The 17,368-nt window shown below is 45.1% G+C and overlaps 2 protein-coding genes across 2 annotated transcripts in view; both read right to left on the bottom strand.

Moving 5' to 3' along the window:
- Window positions 1–10,895, bottom strand: part of LOC105906209 (fibronectin type-III domain-containing protein 3A-like) — a gene marked incomplete at its 3' end in the record, with an annotated part of 19,851 nt that extends 8,956 nt beyond the window's left edge. Inside the window, exons 1-4 of the mRNA XM_031558052.2 lie at window positions 10,161–10,895; window positions 7,047–7,152; window positions 748–823; window positions 452–528 (exon numbers count right to left, since the gene is read on the bottom strand). Coding sequence (XP_031413912.1) covers window positions 452–528; window positions 748–823; window positions 7,047–7,133 — 240 coding nt within the window. The remainder of the gene's footprint in view (window positions 1–451; window positions 529–747; window positions 824–7,046; window positions 7,153–10,160) is intronic.
- Window positions 10,896–12,624: 1,729 nt separating this feature from the next.
- Window positions 12,625–16,701, bottom strand: cysltr1 (cysteinyl leukotriene receptor 1). The gene is made up of 2 exons (XM_012834324.3): window positions 16,255–16,701; window positions 12,625–14,576 (listed from the first exon to the last, which is right to left on the bottom strand). The coding sequence occupies exons 1-2, from the start codon at window positions 16,324–16,326 to the stop codon at window positions 13,461–13,463; spliced, it is 1,188 nt and encodes a 395-aa protein (XP_012689778.2). The 5' UTR covers window positions 16,327–16,701; the 3' UTR covers window positions 12,625–13,460.
- Window positions 16,702–17,368: the final 667 nt, after the last annotated feature.

Raw genomic sequence — 17,368 nt, 5'->3', positions numbered from 1 at the left:
TAACTGATGATTAATGAAATAATCCTAATAATAATGAAAGTTATGAAACTAATTGTTCAATAATATAGTGTCATGGGTGAACAGTCAATAGTTTTTGACACTCCTTGCACTACAAAACATTTGGGAAAGTCATAGCTAAACTGTGGTACTCAGGATATGATAGGGTTAATTACTTCAAGTCTAATTAATATTAACAACAATAACCATCATCATCATTATAATAATCTTCATCTCCTTTGTAATAATATGATTTATTTTTTCTACACACAAGGTCGGTCACGCATGGTTCTTCATTAAGAGCTGTTTAATTACCCTCAATTAAGCTGATTTATTAGATGGTGTAGTAAGTGGCTTGCACTTACAGGCGCCTAATTTGTCAGCTGTGCAAAGGTGCAGTTCATTATAGACTACTGGGGTGTGGGTATGGAAAGAGACGAGGGACAAACAGTACCGAAGGCATGTAACCTGGAGGCAGGTAGATGGGAGCCACGGAGCCATTGTGGGAGAGCATAGGCACAGGAGCAGGACCTAGACAAGAGCATCATCATCATCATCATCATCATCATCATCGTCATCAACGTCATGTCATCCTCATCATCATCATCATCATTGTCATCAGCATCAACATCTCCAGCAGTACCAGGAAACAGAATTGTCTTATCATTTCAATAAAGTGTATGTGGCTCATTCTTCATGTGTGTGCGTGTGTATGTATGTATGCCGGTATGTGTGTGTGTCCTGTAGTACCTGTAATGTATTGGATGTGACCTCCCTCTGTGGGAATAGTGAAAGCCTCCCCTGGATTCACCTGCACCAGAAACATCTGCAGACAGAAAGAGACAGGTCAATCAGACAGCTAGAGAGACAGGTCTATCAGACAGTTAGAGAGACAGGTCTATCAGACAGGTCTATCAGACAGCTAGAGAAACAGGTCTATCAGACAGTTAGAAAGACAGGTCTACAGCTAGAGAGGTCCACTGCACACACACCACAAAACACATGTACAGCTATCAGTCAGACAAATAGCAGATCAAACAAAAGGACAGACCACTAGAAAGACAGACAGACAGACCATCAATCACACTCACAGATAGACAAAGACAGCACTATCAGCTAGGCAGGCAAACAGATAGGACCATCATACGGTTTAGATGGGCAAGACTGTCAAACTGTCTGAAAGCCCCGGTAGCATTCTGTTACATGTATGAAGTATGAGACCTCAAGGTGCAAGACACCATAAAACTGACAGACAGACAATGCATGATTTGACAGAATTTTAAGTTGTTGAGCATGTAAACAGCTGCAACCAACTACTGAGTCTTACTACTCATTCAAGCCTAGAGATAGATGCATAGAGGAGACAGCAGGAGACTAGGGTATTAGATCAAAGACTAGGACCCTAGAAGAGTAGGGTATTAGATCAAAGACTAGGACCTTAGAATATTCCAATATTAGATTGAAGACTAAGACTAGGACCCTAGAATATTCCAATATTAGATTGAAGACTAAGACTAGGACCCTAGAATATTCCAATATTAGATTGAAGACTAAGACTAGGACCCTAGGAGACTAGGGTATTAAGGGTATTACACAAAGGACTAGGGCTAGGACTAAGGCAGGACAGATCAGTACCATCTTTGGACCATAGCAGTTCCAGATTCAACTGGGGTATCTCTGGTATGGCAACCCCCCCTCTTTCATGAGCCTGACCTACTTAAGACAGGTCAAAACCAACTGACAGGACGGACACAGCAAGGGACACAGCAGAAGCCCTACAGACATAAGACACACAGACAGACAGGTGGGCACACACGTTCAGCCTCACTCATCTACTGCGCGCACACACACATACACACACACACATGCCCATAACACTCTCACTCCTCACACCTGCACGGCCTAAATCAACAGTCTGGGCCAGCCTGCTGTAACTATGTCAACAGACACCATATCTGCAACTCTTTATCTCTATCAGACATGCACATCCGGTTGGCAGTGACGTGTTTGCTGTGCGTACTGATAAGAGAGAGAGGTTAACGAGTGATAAACAAATTTTGACAACCACTATTAAAAACATTATATAAAAAACAATGACACTGATTAATTCAACTATGAATTATGAACATGATTACTATTACTATTAAGACTACTGTGCTATTTTTCATAGTTATAAAAACATTAAAAAATAATGAATATCCTGATTAAGATCAAGATCCTGTGAGAAGAGATCATCTGGTTAAAACTGATTATTATATCCATATATGCAAATGCATTCATTTGGAGGATGAAAGGTTTTTGTAGACCTGTCTTGTCAGGGTCTTGAGATATCTGTTATTTATGCTGAGCCAGAACAGTGGAAGTGCTACAGCACCCACATGACCAAGCTTGGGTGTGTATGCATGTGTGTGTGTGTGTGTGTGTGTGTGTGTGTGTGTGTGTGTGGGGGGGGGTTTGTGTGTGTTTATGTGAGGTGTGTGTGTGTGTTTGTGTGTGTGTGTGTGTTTGTGTGTGTTTGTGTGTGTGTGTTTGTGTGTGTTTATGTGTTTATTTCTCCTGAAGAGTGGATGGATATAGTTTAATATGAAAATCAACTTTGAGGAAAACAAATTGCAGACACACACACACACACACAAACACAAACACACACGCGCGCACGCGCGTGGGCACGCACGCACGCACGCACGCACGCACACACACACACACACACGCACGCACGCAGGCACGCACACACACATACATCCTGCTCTGTTTAAACACACAGCCATGCTCACACAGTATGTGTTTGTTTGCCCCGCCCTGCTGAGTATGTACACAGGACCCAGCAGTTTGACAAACACAGCGCTTCCATGGGAAATGCACACACACACACACACACACACACACACACACACACACACACACCGAGAGACACAGTGGCCTGCATTCTCTCACAGCCCTGCATACACGTCAGCCATACACAGACATACACACATGCACACAGATGAGGCACACACACAGGCTGGATTTTTATTTTACCCGTTTCTACATACATACAAACACATGCATATGCACACATGCCCACACACACTGAGAGCAAGGGAGAGAGAGAGAGAGAGAGAGAGAGAGAGAGAGAGAGAGTGAGTGAAAACCACCCAAGAAGCCATTTTCCACATGGAGCCCAAGTATGCGGATAGACCAAGTGTGATGGCCTTAAGGACCCTGGCTCCTGAGCCCACTGCGGTCAGCCCCAGCCCCTGCGTACACTGACCCTCCTGCCAAGCTCCCAGTGCAAACACATTACACCCAGATTCAATAAACACCACCAAACAGGCCTCGCAGTGGCTCTGCTAAAAATCATTATGCACCGTGTGTGTGTGTGTGTGTGCATGTGTGTATACACCATGTGTGGGTGTGGGTGTGTGTGTGTGGGTGTGTGTAGTGCAAGAGGGGAGAGAAATGGGAAGAGGGACAACGAAAGCGGGGGCAGTGTGGGGAAGGAGGGGTGGGGGTTGGACCGAGGACAGGGAAAGCGGGAAATGGAACAGGGAAAGAGGGGGAGGGAGGGCGAGAGAGTGGGGGGAGGACAGAGAAAGGAGGGAGGAGAGGGGGACAGCATGCAAGGAATGCCGGATCCAGCCGGAGAGGGGGGGGGGGGCGGGGGTCGGGAGGGAGGGAGAGACGCTGGAATGTCTGGAATGCTGAGGCCAGCCCCCACAGTCACTGCCATCCCTGAGAGCACAGCCAGGAGAGTGGGATGAACAGAGGAAAGGAGAGGAGAAGAGAGGAGGGAAGGAGAGAGAGTGTGGAGAAGAGTAGGTGGCTACACTGACAAGTACAGGACTGGAAATCCCCTACGACTGCAAAATGATGGACACTCTTTCACACACACAAATACTGGATTACACGCACACAGGTAAAGACACTCATGTGTACAAGTTCATCCACCCACCTAGTGACCCACACACACTCACACACACACATACAGGCTGCAATGTCTTTCAGAAATTCCTTCCAGACCATCACAACACAAGGATGACAGACAGGTTTGAATTGAGAGCCAACGCAGTGGGCATCCAGTATCAGGACAAAAGTCTGGCAAACCAAGCACTATACTACAATAACAGCAAAAGAGATTTAGGTACACCAATCACACAGGGAGACAGAGATGCAGGCCCGCCAATCAGAAAGATGGTCGTCGAGGGCGTGTCAAGAAACTGCCTGCTCAGTGGCAGAACAAAGGAAAAACAATCCCACGATGCATTTAGGCTGAGGAGGCAGTTTCCAGGGCAAGGTAAATATTGTGTCTTCTCAGGGACAGCTAGGAGTGTGAGAAACACACACACACACACTCTCTCTTTCTCTCTCTCTCTCTCTCTCTCTCTCTCTCTCTCACACACACAGACACACACACACACTCACAAAGATGAGGAGTCTAAACCCAAAATTAATGAGTTTTAACATCATTCCCTTCCTTCAGGAGACAGTACAATGGTTGTCCATACTTGTGTTTTATTATGCCTAAATACCAGCATCATAAACACTAAATAACCAGTTATACCCTCCACTATAAGCCACCCACACAAACTCTTCCAGACCTGCCTTTGACTGGTCTGTTTGTGCCTGCTTTGATTATTTTATACATGAAGGAATGCTGAGCCGTGGCAACCATCAACACAAGGCCCTCTGGTCCAGTCAGCACGGTTTATATCAGGCCAATGGGGCGGAAACAGGAAGGAAGGGCAGAGGGAACGGAGGGAGCAGCACACGCATGACCAACGTGGGTCAGGTGTGTGGGAATTAAACTCGGTCACATCCTGATGTAGTGATCACAGGACGGCCAAAAAACGGCTGTCCACCAGGAAAGGAGTGATCAGTGTGTTGGTGACTCACAGAGAGGGAAAGAGGGAGAGAGAGATGACCAGTCAAAATGTGGTCACTCCGATTTGCATGGGCCAGTCCCATATGGACAATAAAAGTCGGTCTGGGTTTTTCCAGGTCACAGCATGAGTATGTGTGTGTGTGTGTGTGTGTGTGTGTGTGTGTGTGTGTGTGTGTGTGTGTGTGGCAGGGAGGGGGGTAGAGGAAGTTTGGTGGAAAATCCCAAAGCCTGATTGATGTAAGAGCATAACAGAGAGATAACAATCTTCCCCCTGTCCAAACCAATTCACCTCATGGAGCCAGGGACAGAGAGATAGGATGCTTTGGACCTAATTGGACATTTGGTATCTATTTGGCCCTATGTGGAAGATAAAAGGAAAGAGAGAGCATGCGATGGGGGAGAGAGAGCGAGAGAGAACGAGTATAGACGTCAAGAGAGGGCAAGAACTCTTCCTTTGAACTCTGGAATGCCCCAAGACTCAAGAAACAGGTTCTGTGGAGAATTCTTTTAATCTTCCAGCATACCTTCTGACACTGATCATGCAACTCATATTTGATCTTTCAGGTGCAATGTTTACGTGGACAACAAACAACAAAAATGACTTATACAGACTTGTGAAAAAAGCTAAAGATAAAATGAGATCTGAAAGGTTTGGAGCCAGCAAGCGGTCATATTATTAGACACAAAGACAGAGAGAGTAACTTAATCAGCCTAATCAGAGCCTCACTATAGCATGTTGGAGGAATACTCACTGTGTGAGGTATGCACATGCAGACCTCACACACACAGGCACAGGCACACTCACACAGGCACAGGCACACACACTCTCACACACACACACACACAGACACAGGCACAGGCACAGGCACACATACACACACACACACACACACCCCCTTCCCTTCCCCAGAGGCTATCAGAACTCTGTTCCGGATGTGTACACTTCCAGAGGACCGCTCCGCCCCTTTAACACACACACACACACACACACACACACACACACACACACACACACACACACCCCACCCCCTGGTCTCTCGTCCTCTTACGGGAAGTGAAGCTGGCAGGCGGGCCGCAGGGCTGTCAGGAATGCAGACGCTGCTGCAGGGAGCGCAAGGAAAGAACGTGGGATAAAAAGAGGAGAAAAGAAGAAGAAAGAACAGAAAGAACAGGATCAAAAGGAGAGAAAAGGAGAGTAGAGAGAAAGGGAGAGGAAGAGAGAGGCCAACTTGGGAAAAGAAGAATAGAGAAATGAACAGGGAAAAAAGAGAGGGGAGAGATGATAGAGAATATGAGAGGGAGAGAGAGAGATAATGCTCCTCCTTTTTAATTTGCTTTTCCCTTTCTCTCTGCCTCTGCTTCACACACACCCACACACACACTCAGTGCCCCACAGTGGGCAAAGCCAAAGAACAAGCTGAGGCCACACAAACACACACATTCATGCACACACACACACACACACACATGTGCACATACACACATGTGCACACACATAGTTTTACTACAGTTGCTTGTTTCTCTCTCAAGAAAGAGAGGACAATGTCACTGTCCACACACACACACACACACACACACACACACACAGACAGACACGCAATTGCTCTTGTTATCTAGAAAGGAAAAGTCAGTCATGACACACACACTTCAGTGGAAGATTTCAGTCATGGTAGGCTGATAAATTCTGAAAGGTTTTGGTGCGTCAGTCCGCTCTTCCACTGCCTTTTCCTACCCTTTCCTGCCCTTCCCTATCTCCAGCAGAAACGAGGCTTTAGCCTGCCAGAAGCTCTGCCCCAACACTTAGAGCTAGGCTAACTTCTAACCAAGCATAAAGAGCTTAACTCACCACAAAACCAGCAACGACCACTGTGCAAATGCTAAGCGCTAAGCTAACTGCTCAACCGGCACACTGAGCTAAAATAACCATTAAGCCAGCAATGGAAACTGAGCAAACACTGAGAGCAGAGCAAGTCACTCAAGCAACATACAGCTAGAGTAACCACTATGCCAGTAATTGCCACTGGACAGAAGCTGGCAACCAGTAAGCCCCTGCATCAGGCTAACCATGCCAAGCTCGCTGCCCACCAAATCACAACGTCCCATCAGAGACATTGATGTATTATGGATATCTCATTTACACAGGGGGGAGACTGGGGGGTGAGGGATGGGATTGACGTGTTCTTCTCACCTGTTGCATGCAGTCTGTACTGAGCATGTGCGGGAAGCCCAGCTCAGAAAGCAGGGGCGGGGCCTCCAGAGTCTGGTCCATCATCATGCCTCACATACACCAGCTCCTGAGAGAGAGTGAGTGAGAGAGAGAAAGAGAGAGAGAGAGAGAGTTTTTTAAAAAACCTTTAAGTGCATCAGGTCAAAAAAATCATTCCATATCAGTGAATATAAGAGAATAATCCAAGAACTGACTTTCTTGATAATACTGATGCTATGACCACACACCCTTAACACTTTCAAGAATGTCTTTACTCCTCTGATTTATAAATGAATGCTGTTAATATTACTTAAATTAAGTTGTATTAGTGCACAGAAATAGAAAGTAAAAGACTCTGTGTGTGTGTGTGTGTGTGTGTGTGTGGTGTGTGTCAGAGAGAGTGAGGAAGAGATTGAGGCCGTCTGTCGCCTGTTTCACATTTGGCATCTGTGTTTGGTGTTGACATCTGTGGTTAGAGTGTCTGGAAGTAGGAGAACTGGTGCTTGCGTGCGTGTTTGAGTGTGTGTGCATGACTGTGTGTGGGTGTGTGCATGGATAGATGCTAGTTCCTTAGAAGTCATATGGCAGAGTTTCCATTCATCCATCTGGAATTAATAACACACATACACACACAATCTCTCTCTCTTTCTGAAACACACACACACACACGGCTCGTGTTGTAAACAGGAAGTGTGCAAACAGGGGGAATGCATGCACCACACAAAACACAACCCTGGGAACCAATACAAGATGCAGATAACCATTCAGCAACACACACACACACACACACACACACACACACACACACACACACACACACACACACACACACACACACACACATACAAACAGTTGCGGTAAATCAAGTGTTTTTTGTCCAGCTGCATTAGGAATCTGTGTGTGTGATGTGACTAGCTGCTTCTAGTGTCAGCACAGGAGATCCACACACTACGAGAGCAGTACTTAGAGACAACCCATACTTTGAAACAAATTTATTTGAATCTATTTATCACCATTACAAATGAACATTCTCACCAGGAACTTTAGTTCTTACCTAAACCTCCTGGAGTAAAAGTGGGGGTGACAGTAGCAAGGAACAACTCTTTTAACAGGACGCCTTGAGCAGAACCCAGCTCAGGAGGGGAGCCCACTGCCTTTGGCTGTGTGCGGCCCAGGGAAAAAGAGAGATCTTTAAATGGCACCTGCTGGGCAAAATGTCCTCTCCTACGCTAACCTGGTCCCCTTAAATTGTCCCGCACAGCTTCTCAGAAAATGATACACACTTGCACTTAGGCTCTCAATGTCTAAGGAAGGAACTACTGCCTCTGGGATCAACAGGCCATTCAAAATGGGGAACTAGCACAGAAGCTACTGGTACTGGGCCAATGGGCCATGGTCAGGCTCTGTTGTTAGCAACACTGTATGTTAGCACAGCTTACCAAGTCTGTGCTTTATACCTTTAAATCACTGAAAGGGATAATGTTTCATGACTGGCATGTATTTTTCTCATTCTTTCTTTTTTTATTCATGATCAGTCAAAAAGGACTAAAATATAGGGTGAAAAATCACCTTCTCATTCACTGTAATTCATCATTCTTTCTCTTACGTCCCCTTCCCTGACTACTTCATTTTTTGACTCCCTTTTCTACGTACCCCCTGTATCTCTAGACTCAACCTCATCTCTCCTTGAACACAGCTGTACTAAATTAGTACTACTTCAGTATGCAGTGAATCAACACATAAGAATACAAATGCGGTGCACTGAACACTGATGTTGCAAATTAAGTTATGTCCTCAGAAGCATAGGTAAAAGTACATACAAATAGGTAATTCCCACCAGTATAGTTGCAGCTTCATCTGTCAGGCCAGGTGCACTGTTAATTGTATTGTGATGATTTGTGTATGTTTTAATGTTATTATTAATTTCTAGTTTGATTGTGACAGTTCCTATAGTCAGTGACTACGGTAAGCATCAATTTGCTGTATTCAATGGTTCACATGGTAATCTGTGTCCTATGCACTGAAGTGCACTGAAAGGCTTTCATCTGTGACAGCCTCCCAGGAACTTCCTGGGTAGTTTACTGATTAATGCAGCACAAGTGTCCAAAATGAGACAGACCACAGGTGTACAGGTTGCCAGGGCAACAGCAGTGGCAACAACAACTCTGTCTCAAAAGCTGCTTCTATTTCATGTTTTGCAGTTTCTTCCTCTCTCCTCTCTCTCCTTCTCCTGCCCTCCCTCAAGCTTACTGTGAGGAGAGGGCTGCCCAAAGGCATTCTGGGAGAATCCACTGACAGTGCCTGGCACCCCTCTACTCTCAGCTCATGCAGCCTGTGTGGCACAATGCCTCATTACTCTGTGTGTGTGTGTGTGTGTGTGTGTGTGTGTGTGTGTGTGTGTGTGTGTGTGTGTGCCCCAGAGACTGTGCATGTCAGTGTGTCCTTTTGTTAAACAGCTGCCGCACTCAAGCTGCCCTGAGCCACAATGGGCCTTCCTTTGCTACTGCCACCACTGTCTCTCTCACACACACATACACACACACGTATTGATTTTCATGTACGTAAAAGTACAGGACAGCACACATACACACACTAACAAACAACATAAATAAACATATATTTATAAAACACGGACCAGCTATCAAAAACCTCTTACCAGTACCTCTAGGCTAATATCTGATGGAATGCAATGTCTCATGCTTGACCTGATTATTATAATAAATGTGTGAGCCCCGTACCAGTTCAAATACTAGTGCAGACTCCAGGTGATATAGGGGAGACATATGCCCTGGCAGAGCCAAGAGATCGCCTATTTCATGTTCACAGCTAACAAGGTCATTTTTAAGTACTCACTTAGAAGAGAATTACAGTGGGTCATACATTTGTTAGGAACCTGTTCTGCTCGCAGCTGGAATCCATGACTGTACCACACTCACACCTCAGGACTATAGGCAAGGTTAAGTAAGTAGTAGTAAGTAGACTATACACACTGCAACACCCAGTCTCGTTTCCCCATATAGTAGACCTTCCGGGCTCTGCATAAGAATGGTTTGATGAAAGAGAATCCTTAATCTTGATCTTAATATGGTCACTCACCCTTCTGATGATTGTTTTCTGGTAGGAACATTCTACAAGACTTGTTTTCTTATCAGAAGAAAATCTATCCCGTGTGAAGTAAAAGTTATGTCATAACAGCGTGTGAAAGAGAGGGGACAGGTGTCGCATCACGGCTCAGCGTGTCTATGGCAACGGAAGCCTCCGGAAGGAAGAGCCAGGCAGGAGAAGAATAGGTGAGCCGGGCGAGAAAGGGCCTAGAGGCATGCAAACGGGCCAGCTCTTTCAGCTACTAACGCTGGGCGTGGAACCCTCCGGAAACCGAATCCTTGGCCTCACAAAAGGACACAAAGCCATGCCCATAATAATGACAAACAAAAACCCACGGAAATAAGGTTCTGCCTTACAGTAGGTCGATGAATATCTTCGAGTGCTGCTGTATATTTCATGGCAAACTTCTGCTGCATGTTTCTAACAGCATCATGTATGTGCCCTTTCTGATGAGGTGACTGTGTCTTAAACAACAGTACGACTTTCGTTTTAACGGGCCAAGGGTTTATCATACATGGCTACATAAGATATTGAGCTGGCCGTCATACAAATCCGTTATAAAGTGTTTTTCTTTTTGCAAGCCGTCGGCGTAGACAAAACTACTTTACATAGTTGCAGATACACTAAATGCACATGAGGGTTAACTGGAATTTGGGCATTTTAGTTAATAGTCAGTCACAGAAAGAGTCAACTTAAACTTCACTCTGACACGTATGGATACTTGGATTATAGTTAGATTTGTGCCGGTCAGATAGCATCAATGATGCCCGCTGGAGTGTTTACCATCTTCGGTGCCACGTAGTCTACATCGGGCACCTCAGCCATCAGACCATCCCTAGTTTAACAGGACTGTCTTCGGGACTCGGCAAAATAATCAGGACTTGTTTAAAGCAATTCGTTTGGTAATAGTCTGACGTTATATTGAGATTCAACTAATAACATCCAACAAGCCATACCTGTCGCAAAATCCCATGCACAACTGGCTGGTTTGCCTCTTACGTCATGAAATACTAGCCTCAGAGACGAGTTATTAGTAGACGATCTTGCTTAGGCTACACCACAGAATTACACCAAATATGATTATTTATTATGCAAAAGTAACATGAAATAAGACACAACACCCTGATTTGAATACTACTGCGTTTTACATTATGGCCCAAATACAGTGGCCAGACATGCCCGATGTCTGAATCAAACGCGCAAATGTAGAAAATGTGCTGCTCAATTACCGCAATACCGGAGTGAAGAAAAGGAGCGGCGAGTTGGCACGGCGGAGCTCTCATGTGATAGCTCAGGAGTAGCGACGGGAAAACGCTTTATCCACTCCCTTCTTCGTATCTTCAAATGTATGTGCCCTTAGCTCAACCTGACGCGTGCTAAGAGGTACACGAATCGCTGCTGGCCAGACTTTCACAGGAGCGCTGCTTTGAGTTGAGCTTACGATTCCACCACACCGCCATCAAGAAATCCAGGGAACATGCGCAATGCCCGCAAAATGCCGTAAGACTAGCTGACCCGATGGGTCATCCCACTGTCAAGACAGGAAAAGTTTGTTGTACTCACGGACAGCCCACCACCAGTCTTGCAATCCATATAATTCCAGTAGTTTTATCATAATATGCGCACGTGATTGTGCTGCAACAACATAATTATAAGGGAAAAGTGGGGGGAAAAATAGGCTATGGGCCTCTACACCTGCGTTTTTATCGGCATCAACAGATTACTTCGAGGATCAGGTCTACATTTAATATCATATTTAACATCAGCATAAACTCCAATTTAATTCAATGGAATGTTTTTTGTTTGTTTGTTTGGACAGTGGGCTTATGGAAATTCGTCGTTTCCACTCGACTCATGTTGGTGATGGATAGGACCACCCCAGTGCTCGCCTTCCGTCACATAACTTATTTAGCGAAACTAGTCATTTCCGCCTTTGATCTTCAAAAGAAGAATCTTCCATGAGCAAATGGCGTTGATGCCGGCTGAGGCTGTAATAATGCGTCATTATGAAATTATGAAATGAAATTTTTAGACCGGTCTATTAAAATGTTTAGTTATTTATCAGTGATGATGTCAGTTATTTAGATCAACAAACTGTTTGAAGGCTCACGAGCTCTCTCCCACTATAATGCCTCAGTAGTTACACGCACGATCGGGGAGCTGTTAGAGACGTTACGTAGTCGGTATAAAATGAAAATAAACAGGATGTAGCTTCAGACAATTTTCAGTAGATGGCGCAAGGCTACCGCGTAGGATGTGAAGACCGATGTTGGCTGCGAAATTTGCGCCTCTCTCCTCCTGTTCCTTGGAGTGGCCTAGGGGTAATGATTTGACTGGAGATAAACTGTTTAAAATATCCTAAACGTCTTTCAAGCTCTCTATAGAGACTGTATGGTTTCAGCTGCATATCACTTAGGTTTGATAAATATATCATAAATTGACCCCAAAGTCAAAGTGGCTATGGTAATGCATTTAATAGCATAAGCACCAGTTGTAATCAGAAAAGCGATGCAACACCTGTAAGGGATTGTCTTTTTAATTTCACATGAATTAATAAATGGCTACGGCATCCTTCCTACAATACTACAGCTTATATACACAATTTAACACAAAAACAAATAACCAAAAGCTGGTTCACAATTACACCACAAGACCGTACTGGAGAAACAGACATTCACAGACTAAAAAGTTGAGATGTTTAAATATGGCAGACTACAGTAAAGTGTTTCATGGACATTTCAAATTAACTTGGATACTGATATGATGAGTAAAAGCAATCAGCAGTTTGCACAGATCTTTGCATTTATTTGTTACAGGCAAGAATATGGGTTATTTAAGGTAAGCCCTTCAAAATTGGGAGGGGATCCCTATCCTTTACTTTTGGATTTCCTCACTTCCAGACCATCCTCATCATCCTCTCTCCACCTCAGACGAAAACTCTCTCTCTTGCATTCTCATTGACTTGCATGTCCCTAACCCTCCCTTTTTTTCTTTAGATAGCATTGGCACCCGAGTGCCCGATATTCATTAATGGTCAGAGAAGCCTTTAGAAGCCTGCCCTGCTTTCCTTTAGAAGTCTTTCCCAGTGCTGTTGCCTTTCAACAGTGACACTGGGATATCATAATGACACTTTATCATGCTCTAAACATTCTGAGACAGACAACACTCCTAATTACCTCAATGTCATTCTCATACACTCTGCCTCTCTCTCTCTCTCTCTCTCTCTCTCTCTCTCGCAATCCTTCCCTTCTCTCATAGCTTGTTAACCTGCCGCTGTGGCCTCTGACATTTTTACGTAACCTGGCTGGGCCCGTTGCAGGCCTGCTGGTCGTTCTCCTCCAGAGGCTGGAGGATGCTGGATGGAGTAGCCCTCCGCGGGCCACTATGGATGGCGGCGGATGGCCTGCGGAACGTGGAGAGACGGTGGCGGAAGTTCTCCCCGGAGAAGAAGTAGAGCAGTGGGTCAAAGCAGGAGTTGGAGGCGGCCAGGCAGAGGGTGACGACCACGGACTTCTGCATGGTGATAAGCTCATCACATTTGATGTCGCGGCGGCTCATGAAGTGCAGGTGCAGCGTGCGCTGGATGTGGTAGGGCATGAAGCTGACCAGGAACGTCACCGTGACGATGATGATCATGCGGATGGCCTTGATGCGCGTGGCACGCTGTTTCTGCTGCGAGACATTGGTTCGACCCAGAAGCGCCCTTGTAATGCCCGCGTAGCACAGCATGATCACCAGGAAGGGTATGATGAAGCCCACCACCAGGGAGAAGTAGTTGAGAGCCATCAGTTTGCTCAGGCCCTGGTTGCCACTGCGCTCTGGTAGTGTCTGGTTGCCACCGTGCTCTGGTAGGCCCTGGTTGCCACCGCGCTCTGGCGGCTCGAAGCACTTGGTTTTGTTGGTTATGGGATCCACGTGCTGGCCCTGCATTAGGAACGGCATGGAGGTAGTACAGATGAACACCCAGATACAGATGCAGACGATGCGTGCCTTGCGTTCTGTCACCAGCCTGAGGTTCTGCACGGGATAGACGATGGCGAGGAAGCGCGTGACGCTCATGGCCGTCATGAAGAAGACGCTGCAGTAGAGGTTAACGTAGAGCGTGTAGGAGCTGATGCGGCACAGGAAGTCGCCGTGATTCCACTGGCCTTTGTTGACGTAGTAGATGACACGCAGTGGCAGCACGCTCACGCAGAACAGGTCCGACAGGGCCAGGTTCAGCATGTAGATGTGAAACGCAGAGCGCTGGCGGAACGTCCGCAGGAGGACAAACAGGGCAAAACCGTTGCCCACCAGGCCAAAAACGGTGATGATGGAGTAGGCAGTGGAGTACACTTGGTTGCGGAAGTCATCGATGGATGGGCAATGTGTTCCGTTGTCTGAGGGCGTGTCAGTAGTCAGCACCATCTAAAGGACAGAGAATGATGATGATTAGTGCGATAAGGCATCACCATATGCTTCACATTAAAGTTACAGTCCTCGATCCTCGCAAAAGGATTGAAAAACACCACTCCCCTCACCACCCCAGAAGTAGCGTTGCTGATTGCCTGGAATAGTGTTTGGCTCAGTCCTAGCCATTTTGTTTCTTATTTACAAAGCAAGGACTATGCCGGAACCTGGCCGACCGCCAGGTGGGGTCAAAGGGTACAGATGACCCCAGCCCAATGCCCAGTGGCGTAACGTAGTGGTGTAAGGCAGTGGTTCGAAAACATTTTACAGTCCCGTACCCCCTTTTTTCATGTTTGTAACCGCCGCCACGCCCCCTCCCCCCCGCACACATATTCTGCCTATAACACTTGAGAAGGAGAGGAGGGAAATTCACTGAATTTGACGAAACGCGTAATGGATTAGGTTGAATCAAGATGGTCATACAACCCATCAAGGTGATATTACATCAACAATGGATCCACATGTTTTTTCTGTGAAATGACATATATGTGATTTCTTTTTTTGCTTCACTGATAGAGCTAGATGCCTCTGAAAGGACCATCTTTCAATAGCATCTAATCTAAATATAATGCTTATATATGATATTGGGACTATCACTGTAAGCCAACTCCTTTTGACAATAATGTAAACAGGTTACAAATTCCCCTGACCTTTTCAAAGATAATCTCAAAAACCTTGTTTGCACATGTGGAAACCACATTGTGCGCACTGTGCATTAAGTGTCCTAAAAATGTGTGGAGCAGCCGCCTTGAAATAATATGTAAACTCAGGTCACGTCTTGTGTCCTACCCAAAAATGCCCAATCAAACATCACATCGCATAACCTGCAGCAGCGCTTCTGCAAGGGGATGCAAATAACTGCTGCTAGCTTCATTGTTGTGCAAATAAGAGCGTTTATCTGAGCAAACAGGAACTTAACGAGAGACTGCCGTAGAAGATAAGATGACACCAAACAAAGATATGCGATCGAGTCCAAATTAACCAAATATGTTTTTTATGGTGTTATTAAATGTTAGGACTACCAACCCCTGTCTATTCCCAAAGCTCTACTCCACAATATAAGGAGCCCCTTTTTTGTACTGCGTACCATAAAGAACCAAATCAGCCAACATACTAACATTATATGAAGAAACATATTGAAAATTGACACTTGGTCAATGAAGATTGTCTCCAAAGTTTAAACAGCTGACCCAGGGTAAGGTGAATTAAAAGTTGAACCTGCGTTGCTGTGCGAGCATACAAATGTAAGAACAAGGTTATGGCAAGCATCTTTCTCTCTGTTGTGTTAAACTCGTTTAGAAATTCATAAGCGCAAACAAATGATCGATTTCACATCATTAAATGAACGCGCTAATAGCCTAGAGTCGTGCATGTTCGTCCATGCAAAATGATTTATGCAGAATTCCGAAAGGTTTGGTTCAGCTCAAATGTTTGTGCCACAATACAAGTCTGACCAATTGTATTAAATAGGAAATAAGGAATAGGCTGATATAGGCTCGATTCGTGTTTATTTCAGTAGGCTGTTAACTTTAAAAGCACTGCTATTCTGCAACTTTTCAAGCCACAAATACTTTCTTAAGGTCTCTGCAAGGTGACACTATCTCATTTAATTTTGAGCAATGCCTGAAAGTCTTACCCCTGAAGGAGAGATGGTGTGTCCAAACGTTGTTTCGGGAACCATCGGCGCGGGCGGCAGACACTCCGACATACGCGGTTTGTTGTACAAGGGTGGGAAGGAGCTTCAGTAGTCTCCATCTGAGCACTACGTTCTCTCTTCAAACACAACCGCAATTGCGACGCCCACTAACAAGGCTAACAGGCTAACGAGATTGCTCTGCATGTCCCAGGGGCGTTGTAGATGAGACACAGGCTGTAGCATAGGGCACAATATGTCATAGAGGCCCCTCATGATAAGTGTTGCCTTTTAAAGTAAAATCTCGCCTAAGGCTTGTTTGGGGACTTGTTAAGTGGTCATGTTTGCATTGAAATGTGCATGTAGATAGGCAGAATATAGATGTAGTGGTTGCTGGGGAGATTTTTCCTCTATTACTGTGCTGTATTATATAAGTCAGGGACTATAAATGAGAAAAAGAATGCAAGTACAGCACATTTACCACACTACAGTACAGTGGCATCTTCAGTATTGTGACAGGCAGATCAACACGTTTGTTTTTGGTGTCATGATAGTTGCTTGGCTTAAAATATTTGTGGGGGGTGGGCGGCTAACATGCCAAAGATTCAAGGCAAGGGAGAATGTTGCAGAATGAAAGTGAATGTGAGGTTCATAAAAATGAGACATCAAAGTAAAATCACACCTAGGGCATGGCCCGATGCAAATCCACTTGCTCTTAGTAAGACAACTCCCTCATTACCCATCTCTTGCCTTGTAGCAATTTTCTGAGAATTTGTGCATATCAGAGGCTTTCACCGTCAATTCTTTCTAAATGGGAGGGGAGGATGTTGTTCACAACAAAAACAGCAAGCATTAGCTGAGAGAAAGCTTTTCAGTTGAATGCCCATCATTCTTCACTGACAAATTGGATAGGCAATATATCCACTTTATTTGTATATACTGTATATTAGTATATATATTGTATAACATGACACTTTTAATATTTGACATGACCTAGATGCTGTCACACAAGAAGGCTTTAAACTGACTTAAAGCGACATTATGTAGGTTTGCAGTGTAACATACTCAAATGTGTTTGGATGGTATTATAAAGAACCAACAGGTGAGTAGGGTGGCC

Source organism: Clupea harengus, chromosome 20 (assembly GCF_900700415.2).
Source record: "Clupea harengus chromosome 20, Ch_v2.0.2, whole genome shotgun sequence".
NCBI classification, from domain to species: domain Eukaryota; kingdom Metazoa; phylum Chordata; class Actinopteri; order Clupeiformes; family Clupeidae; genus Clupea; species Clupea harengus.
Note: the sequence above shows the minus strand (reverse complement) of the source record. Positions and strands in the feature narration are given on the sequence as shown.

Bases quoted from the DNA above. Each gene is read 5' to 3' on its own strand.
- cysltr1 (XM_012834324.3), bottom strand. From the start codon at position 16,326: ATGTCGGAGTGTCTGCCGCCCGCGCCGATGGTTCCCGAAACAACGTTT. The intron at 14,577-16,254 runs GTAAGACTTTCA...TCTGTCCTTTAG, and splicing joins ACACCATCTCTCCTTCAGGG to ATGGTGCTGACTACTGACAC.